General features: G+C 48.0%; 1 protein-coding gene across 1 annotated transcript in view; it reads left to right on the top strand.

Annotated features, from left to right (window-relative positions):
* RIMS4 (regulating synaptic membrane exocytosis 4) overlaps positions 1-9211 on the top strand; it is a 15839-nt gene that overhangs the window by 5416 nt on the left and 1212 nt on the right. Inside the window, exons 2-4 of the mRNA XM_010072561.1 lie at positions 6988-7100; positions 7758-7859; positions 8118-8257. Coding sequence (XP_010070863.1) covers positions 6988-7100; positions 7758-7859; positions 8118-8257 — 355 coding nt within the window. The remainder of the gene's footprint in view (positions 1-6987; positions 7101-7757; positions 7860-8117; positions 8258-9211) is intronic.

Below are 9211 nucleotides of genomic sequence, written 5' to 3' on the forward strand. Positions count from 1 at the left end.
TCCCTGAAATTGGAGTTCTAATGGGTTTTTTTTATGCTCAGATAAAATAACTGTCAAATATCAGTCTTACAGGAGACTTCCAACACCCCGCCCCTTTCTTCTGGATGAAGGAAGTATGTGTTGCTGTCCCTGGTTTTTGAACACAGAGCCGGAGAGTTCAGCTATCCATTCGATGGGGCCGGATAGCAAATTTGTTAGTTCAGCCGTGCAAGTCAAATCGCTCAGTTGTGTGGCTGTGTTTAGGCAACTTGCTTATTAATTGCAACCTTGTGCGGTAAGAGGACAAAAAAAAAAGTCTTCTAGAAAATAGTTATGAGAACAATAATTCCTGAACTCTGTGCCCAAACACATGCCATGTACATACTAGTCACAGTGGAGCACCTCTTTAAGAGTATTGCCTCTAAAGGCTTGGGTTGATGGCAGATAGGCAGTTGTGTGAATAGTGTGAATAAATCCATGAAAAGCAGAAGACAAAGGTTACCTTCTGAAAATAGCTGTTCTCTGGGTGTGCCAGGAGGTGGCTGCATTGAAGCTGTCTGGCTTCTCTACTACCCAACCTGGCTGAACCCACTGCAGTCTGCAGCTCTGCAGACATCGAGATGCCCAAGTGTCACAGGGAGTCAATAATGGGGATTTGGTCCAAGGGGAGGACACAACGTCTTCTCAGAATATCCCTCTTCTTGATAGAGCTCCTCGACAAAAGGGTGTTACATCCCGCCTGTGAAGGGAGCAGGAGACTAATATCTCGCTCTGCATTTCTTCTGCGTAGACATAGCAGCCAGTGCGTGGCCGTTACAAGGTGGTGCAATCATGACCAGTCCCAAAGTCTTGTAAGATAGAATTAAAAAGTACTGTATTGAGGGCAAAATAATGGAAATCCGCTGGTCTGTGCTTCGAACTAGTAACTCACGAATGGTGTTGAGGACTGATGTGCAAAGAGGAAGGACTGGAAAAAGATTTGGAAGGAAAAAGTAAAGCAAAGCACAGGACTAAATTCTCTAGGGAGGGGTTTTAAGAACAGATTAGACAAGCAGCTGTCAAGAATGATGTAAATAAAGCTGCTCTGGCCTTGGGACCTGGGTGTGGATGCAGTGACCTGTGGAGATGCCTTCTTACCATATTTCTGTGAGTTTTGCAAGGTTTTGACAAGCTGATTCTGCAGACGCTTGCAGCAGCATAGTGGTATACCTGGCATACAGAGTCCCAGAAGCAATTTAAAAATAGATCTAGAAAAGAGGTCAGACAAACTCTGTATGGACAGGAAAAGAAATTAATGATACATTTTCCCTAAATGTGTCTGTGCCGTTCCATGCTCTGCATGCTAATGAGCAGCGAGTGCTGGGTGGAGGTGCAGAAGAGGCTGAGCAGAGCCACGGATGCGGTATGAGAGGGATCAGCGCAGGTGCTCTGAATTTTCTTTATACCATTTCATATTGAAATCAGCATTGTCCATCTAGGGGTTCAAATCCTGATCAGTTTACAAGCAAAATTTGAAAAGCTGGTTCTCCATACGAATCTAGATGAAGAGCAGCAGCCTTGCCGTGGAGGAACCAGCTGTGTGATGCTTTGGATGTGGAGGGGAAGGGCACAGTTCTTCGCAGTGGGTAGGTCAGGAAATGCTCCTTGAAAGAGCAGAGAAGGCGGCAGCTGGCAAAGAGCCTTTAAGCCGCTCTTAAATTACACTACAGAGGACAGACTTCACACACCCTGACCTACAGCGTGCAACACAAGAGCACAGTCTTCAGAGACTGCTGCATAGATTTCCTAAATAATCAGGATTATGAATGTTGTGTTTAAAAAGAAGAACATCTAGGCACTCTCAGCCTCAGTTTGAGTGCACAGTTCCTGAGACTGAGTGAACACACAGTTTTATTCTGCATATAAACGTGTCACAAAAGAAATAAATTGTTTATGCGGTCACCTTTTTCATAAAGTCAGGAATGGTAATTGGGGATTGCACACAGGCATTGCTGCGGGCTGGGCTCAGGGCTCTCCCTGCCCGCTGTAGCCTCGCAGGCCAGTGTCTGCGGGGTCTTGTCTCCCTCTCGTGGGTGTCCAAACGACTGCAACAAGAGCAGTTGTCCCCTGCTGCCCCAACGCGCGTCCACGCTGCGATGCCGGGGCAGCTTGGGCTTAGAAAGGGCTGTTTTCTCTGGGTGTCTGAAGCGGGTTTTGCACCCTGAGCTGAGCCTTGGGGTGGAGCTGGTACCCGTGCAGACGAAGTTAGTGTTCCTGGGGGTTCCCGCTGATGCTGCCCTGCTTGGGTGGGCTCCAAGACCCCAGGTTTAGTAGCCTCCACAGTGTCATCACGCTGCTGTCCCTGCTCTGCTTCCTTACCTGCAGCCGAGGACCACGTTCTGCAAGTCCTTCAGCAAAATGTCCTTTGTTTGTCCTTGACACCCCAGAGGTGGCACTGACCTCCCTGTGCCTTCAGGTCAATAGCAGAGTCAGATTCAACTTAAAACCAATTCCACAGCAAACCCCATAATCTTTAACTTCATTAAAATCATTGTCATTCAGCTGTGGCAAAGCAGAGCCCATGAATCATGATTAATGAAAGCAGAGGGCCAGAGAAGAGGTAATTAATTTCTTTTTTGTGTTCAAAAGGCTGCGCTGCCCTTGCTCAGTGGAGGATATGTGCCCTTTAGACAAAAGGCTGACAAGTGTCACCTGTTAATCTTCTCTGTGCGCGGCTGTTTGTCATCACGAGATGGTCCTGCCCCAGCCCCTGTCCCCAGGGCACTGCTGGTTATGACAGTTGCTATTTGCAAGTCAGATGCAAACGCTCCCTCTTTATTCCTCCATCTAATTTTAGCACTTCTTTTTAGATTGCAATAAAAAAAAGACATCTTGTATTTGCGATAAACAGGTTGTAGCGATTTCTCCCCTCAAGGGAGAAGACGTTTGGCAATGACAGAGGAAGGGCTTTCCAGGGTTTCTCTAGTGCATGCAAGACCCCTCTGCTGGCTGTCACCCAAGGTGGAGCCACCACTGTCGCCTGCAGCGGATTCCTTTGGGAGCACACCCAGCACATAGTGGTTCAGCTGGAGAGCTGGCTGCTGAATCAAGGGCAGGTGAGAAGCAGCTCGGTTTCTTCAGAGGTCGGGCAGGAAAAGTGCTGAGCGTGCAGCACACGTTGGAGTGGCAGAGGGGGCTCTTGGGAGTACCAGGGCTGTGTTTGAAGACCTCAGAGAAGTCACAGTGGTCCGTGGAGCTCTTTTCTTTCCTGCTTCAGCTGCAGGAAAAGCAAGTGAGTGAATGGGGAACCTCTGTCCCACTGATATCAGAACCACACTGTACGCAGCCCCCTCACCTCGGCATCCCAGCTTCTCTCTGAGCACTAGACAGCTCACTGAGCTGGATTTGAGCATCCTAAATTTAGCTGATGCAGCTAAATGGTTCCTGCTGGTTTTAATTCACATGCATACTAAATTTCTGCAGTTTTATTTTCCCCTTCCCTCTCCTCTCCTGGGAGAAGCAGTAGCTTTCTTGGAGGTGGCTTATGATTTTTTCAGACAGAAATTGTTTCCATTCCAGGGTTATCGGCAATACCCAAATACATGTCCAGGAATCGGTCAGAGCCGAGGAGCCTGATTTAGAGCTGCTGCTTCTAACATCCAATAAAGCAGCATTGCAAAAGGTCAGCGTTTGTGCAACATAGCTGTTGGGACTGGCTGCTAATGGCATAATCTATTAAAGAATTAATTCCTTACATCTTCCCTTCCTGGTCCCATTAACAACAATGGGGAATATTAACTGAGTTTCATACAGTGCTAGTAAACCCATTAACCGAGGCTGTTATCCAGACCAATGGAGTCTTGACCTTGGTCTGTGTTTTTAAGTGGGTTTTTGCTGTTCCTCTTGAGATCAGCCTTGGTGCTATAAAGCAGCAGCAGCTTTATTCGAGCAGCAGCGTGACTGCTCTCCTCGGGAGGGTCCGTGCTGGTGTCACAGCCCTGCTGTCCCTGCAGCAGCATCCTGCCCTGTCACTGTAATTTGCACTGGGGAGCACTCATTGTTTCGAGGTTGTCCTGAGCCCTCTGACTTGTCTGTGTGGAGATAACAGCAATGTTTGCTTTGCTGTGAACACTTCCAGTTGCCATTGGTTCACCGTTAGCCCAACAGCTCTTGTTCGTGTGCTGTTTAATGCTGTTCTTCATGCCCTCCTGCTATTTTTCTCCATATCATTGATGCAGGCTGCAGCATCGGCTGCTCCATTAGCAGGTGCTCTTATTTTCTCCTGAGCTGCCCCAGCTGCTGGGCAGAGCCTTTGGAAGCAGGCAAAGGAGAGGTGGGCTGGTGTGCAAGAGCATGGCTGGTTTCTCTCCATGTATGCATCAAGTGCAGGCAGATATTTGGCATCAGCCTTCGACATGATTCTCTCCCCAGCAGGTAAGGGGAAATGGTCTGGTGGCAGGTTTTGTGGATTGTTTTGAGAATTCAGGGGCCAGAAGGGTCTCTTCTTTGCTGTCCTGGAGCAAGTGGAGTTTCTGTGGGTGGTCTTCTCCCAGCTTTGTGTCCCCATTGCAGTACTGTGGCGGGACTTCACCCTGGAGAGCGATCTCTCCAAGATGGGGTCCTGGGTGCACTGTGGGCTCTCGCGGTGCTCGGCTTTGCCCAGTGCTGGGCTTCCCCTCCGCTGTCCCAGTCCCAGGCATCTTGTTAATGAGCCCAAGCATCTTTTCTGAGCATAGCAGTGAACATTTCCCTGAATGGCTGTGAGTTGTGATGCCAGCATGTTATTTACGTGCTCGTTCAGGTCACGTACTCCCCGGGGTAGCAGTGAGACCCCAGCTCAGCCCTTGTATCTCCCGTGAGCTGAGGAGAGTAAAGAAGACATCTACCTTCTGGCTGATAGAGTCCATTTATCTCCAGCTGAATCTCATGTCTTTCGCTGTCAGATCTCCTGTTTCTTGAACTATTTTGGGTTCTCTAAGCATTAGTTTCATCCTTTTTTGACTCTCTACGGGCAGCTCAAAACCCCTGAGCAGCAGGCTTGAGGAGTCTCGCTGGTGCTGCCATGGCCCCGTGCTGCCTCTGCCCCGGGATGGATGGTGGCACTGGGGATGCGCCTTGTGCCTCCGAGGAAACAGTGGCACTGAAAACTGGGGAAAGGCTGAAGCCTTTTCCATAATGAATGCCAACTGTAAATCCCGCTGTTTCTGTTGTATCTCAAAATATCACCCAGAGTATTTGTGCAAACAGTGGATGCAAGGTGAAAAAAACACCAAACTGGGGAAAATTCAGCCTGTGTAGAGCCCTCTCAAGCCTGTCTTCTGGGGTGCCAAGACACTGTCTTCCCTCGTCCCTTTTCACAGAGATGACATTTGTAAGGAGCTCAAGGGCAGGTGTTCCCATGCAGATGGCTCAGCAGCTCTGTGTAGCAGCGATAACCAGGGTTCTCAAGGAGCAGGGTCAGCGCAGAGGGAAGCTGTGGTTCTCCGTGGAAAATCTGTCCATTTAATTCTGTGCCCCTGTCACAGTGAGCTGAGCCACCCTGTGAACCTGTCATGAGGACACGTGTTAGTGACATGTCCCCTTTCAGTCCTGTGCGTGGCGAGATGCTGGGGGGTGTGTGCTGGCTTCCTCATTCCTCCTCTGAATGAATGAATATTCCCGTGGGGCTGAGACCAGGTCTGCAAACAGCTAGTGAGAGCTGAAATCCCAACCTGAAATTAACACTCTTCTGGCTGAATGGCCATTCTTTTTTAAAATGCCTTTTAAATGAAAGTGGCTTGCAGGGGGGAATCAGTGAATCTGTGGCTGACTCGGGCTGCGTGAGAGCCGCGGTTGCCAGCCCACCCCCAGGCAGGGTTCCTCTCCAGCTCCGCTTGTACCAAACCTGCAGCCTCCTCACAGCATCCCTTCTGAGAAACCAGTTTGGGGAAGCGGGGAGCTGTGTCATTACAGGGGTGATTGTCCCAACCAAGGACATTTGGAAGAGCGCAGGGGGTGTGTAACTGTGCCTGGCTCCGGCGTGCAGCAGCTTCCCCAGAGGCAGTGCCAAGCCTGGGGTGGGGGCACGGGTACCCCAGCACAGAGCTCCTGGCGTGGGTTTCAGCAGCTGTGTCGTGGTTTGGCAGGTACCTGTGAGACAAGTGTAGGTGTCAAATGGTGGCCTCGAGCCTCTTCCTCATCAAGGTACAAGTCAGGGTACAGCTGAGGGTTTGTGTCAGTGTACTGGAGGGTTTGACCCTTTTGCATTGCTGCACCCACGTGCAAGTGACCGGCACCTGTAGCCATGCCATAGGCCAGCCTCGGGTGCCTGGTGAATAGATCTGGGGGCTGTGTCCCCCTGACGGCTTTTGTTTTGCTGCGGTGGCTGTGGCCAGCGTTTGAGGGTGTTGTCCCTTTAGCCTTGCACCCATGTGCAGGTCCTCTTCGTGATCACTTCAGGCCCGGTCGTGGAAGCAGGTGTGAAAACCACGTCGGGGATGTGATGGATGCTTCTGGTGTCGAGCAGTAGGAAATGGGGCCCTCTGGTCACGAGAGAGATGCATTGCTCTGTGCATAGGGAACTGAGTCCCACGGGGACTGATGCCAGCGCTCCTCATCTCACTTTTAACAGCTGCTCTAGATGCGTTATTTTCTCTCCAGAAATGAGGATTGGGAAGAGACAGCTACCAAGAGAGATCCTATCAGCTATGCTAGGAAGCTGCTTAGATTGTGATGCTACCTGGAAGAGGTGACAGGCTGCATATGAGCCTGGATGGCAGAGATTTTCTTTACAATTAGTTATAGTTAAACAAGTATTAGCCAACTGCTGACTGCAAACGTTACTGTTTTGTTTTTTTTTTATAGACAAGTAAAGTGATTTTTAAATAGATTCCATGTAACTAAACTGCCTGCAAATCTGTGAGTTTTGCAAGGGGAAAAGGCTTCTGTAGATGTAATTAATTTCAAAGATATATTAAATCTGGTTCTTTAGTTACTGGGTTGCTTTAAAATGCAAATTAATGACTTGCAAAAAATGAATTTCTTTTGCAGCTTGAATTTCAGCGGAGTCCATCTGGCATCTGCTGGGCAGTTTAGCGACTTCCTGGGGAGCATGGGCCCTGCGCAGTTTGTTGGGCGTCAGACCTTGGCCACCACCTCGATGGGTAAGGAACACAGAGATGTTAGATGGCTTTAATTTAATCTTGAACAGACCACTCCTACAAGCCACCTAATAACGTGTCCAGCATCTGCTGCTCTACCACTCCCTGGCTCAGTTTCTCTGTTAAATCAAGTAAGCTTGGATGAAAGGTTTTGCTGATTGCTGCAAACGCGGTGTTTATAGGGGAACACCAGCTTTGTGCTTTCCTCCGTCGGATGTGAAAGACAAAGACCAAGTAAAACCCAGCTAAAATCCTGAGAATGCATCCTGTGCATCTTCATGTTTTTCTTGCCCTCCAAGGCCCGCTGGCCTCTCTAAAGATTTTCTTGTGGTCCACTGTAATTGCATTTTCCAAAGCAGCCTGCAATTCTAGGTGCTTCAGTGTGGGAGAGATGAGAGGGTACCTGCCACTGAAGAGCGTGAGACTGAGTCACCAAAGCTGTGTTAGAGGGCTGACATGAGAGATTGCTTTGGAAAATGTGGGCTTGAGTCACTCAGAGCTGCTCCAGAGTAACGCAGGAGATCCAGCTCTCAGGGCCTGCAGTTTGTTACAGCCCGTAGCAAGCATGACATGTGGATTGTTTCTTTTTTTTTAACATTTTAGTAGCCCACAGATGTGTTGTTTTGAAAGTTTTCTGTCTATGTTGACATTTTGGTTTAGGTGATGTGGAAATTGGCTTGCAGGAGCGAAATGGGCAGCTAGAAGTGGATATCATTCAGGCTCGAGGACTGACACCAAAACCCGGCTCCAAAACACTGCCAGGTAGTATGCTTTGACCCCCTAAAGTAATTCACTGAGCCCCAGCCTCCTGCCATGCTTGCAAGTAGGAAAAAAATTAATTCCGCTTGGCTTCTGCAGGAATAAGCAGCCTGTATGTGGTATTGAAAATAAGGCTGGTTGAGCAAATCTTTTCACTGCTGTAAATGCTTTCTTTAGAAATACCTGAGACATGGCACTCGTGTCTTTTCTAAAGTGAGCATGAAGATTTTTTTCATATTTGACCCTATTTATTTTTTACAGCTGCTTACATCAAAGCTTACCTGCTAGAGAATGGCGTGTGCATTGCGAAAAAGAAGACAAAAGTGGCTCGCAAATCATTAGACCCTTTGTACAATCAGGTGTTACTGTTTCCTGAGAGCCCCCAGGGCAAAGTGTTACAGGTAAGATGAGCAAGTCTCAGGTCTGCCCATCTCTCTCTTCTGCTGGAAGATATTTAGTCTGGCAAGGGATCTGGATTATTAACATAGATGAGAAAGAGACAGTGTTTCTATTGAATCAAATGCACTCGATTGCAACATGACAAATGGGAATGAAACCCTTTTTTCATACTCAAACTGATTATTATTTGACACCCTGACAGGTAATATGAGCGCCTACTGGGAAAAGGTTGATTTATATTTTTTTAATTATTTTTTTCCTTGCCCAGTTAGGAGATGGGTAGTACCTATAGATGCTAAACAATCTTGCAGCATAGGTTGTCTCTGTGTTTATTCAGAGCACTCTACTTTGGCCATCACCCAATCACATATCTTACCTTTTTCTACCTCTTTTCTTTTACTGTCATACATTTTCTGCCATACTCATATTTTCAATTCTGCACCTATGTTTCCAGAGAGATTTGCATTGTTAATTCATACCTAAATCATTTCCATCCAATAAAGCCTGGCTAAAATCCACTGGTAATACTGATGTAATTAATCCACGAGTTTCTATCGCTTACCTCCACTGGCCTATGAATTGCCAGCTGACTTGCTGGATTCTTCTCGTTAGTGAACTCTTCCTCATTTACCTTGGTTAGAAGCATTCTCTCCTGTTGCAATGAGGCTGCACATTTTTGACTGAAATGAGGTGCAGCCTGGCTTGGTCTGCTCTTGCCTTGCATGGGTTCCTTACCTGCTGCCTTGCTGCCAGGAAAGGCACGTATTCCAAGAGCATAAGATGAGGAGCTTGGCTCTCTACCAGTGGTCACACCACCAAACCAACTTTCTGCAGCAGTTTACTCCATCTTATGCTGACCTAGAGCATTAGTTTTTGTCTTCTGATTGACATTCGTTGTCTCTCCTACCTCATTTTACAGAAAACGGTAATGTTCTGGTTATTTGGAGGCTAGGGAA

This window comes from Pterocles gutturalis, unplaced genomic scaffold, assembly GCF_000699245.1.
Source record: "Pterocles gutturalis isolate BGI_N339 unplaced genomic scaffold, ASM69924v1 scaffold16542, whole genome shotgun sequence".
Lineage (NCBI taxonomy): Eukaryota > Metazoa > Chordata > Aves > Pterocliformes > Pteroclidae > Pterocles > Pterocles gutturalis.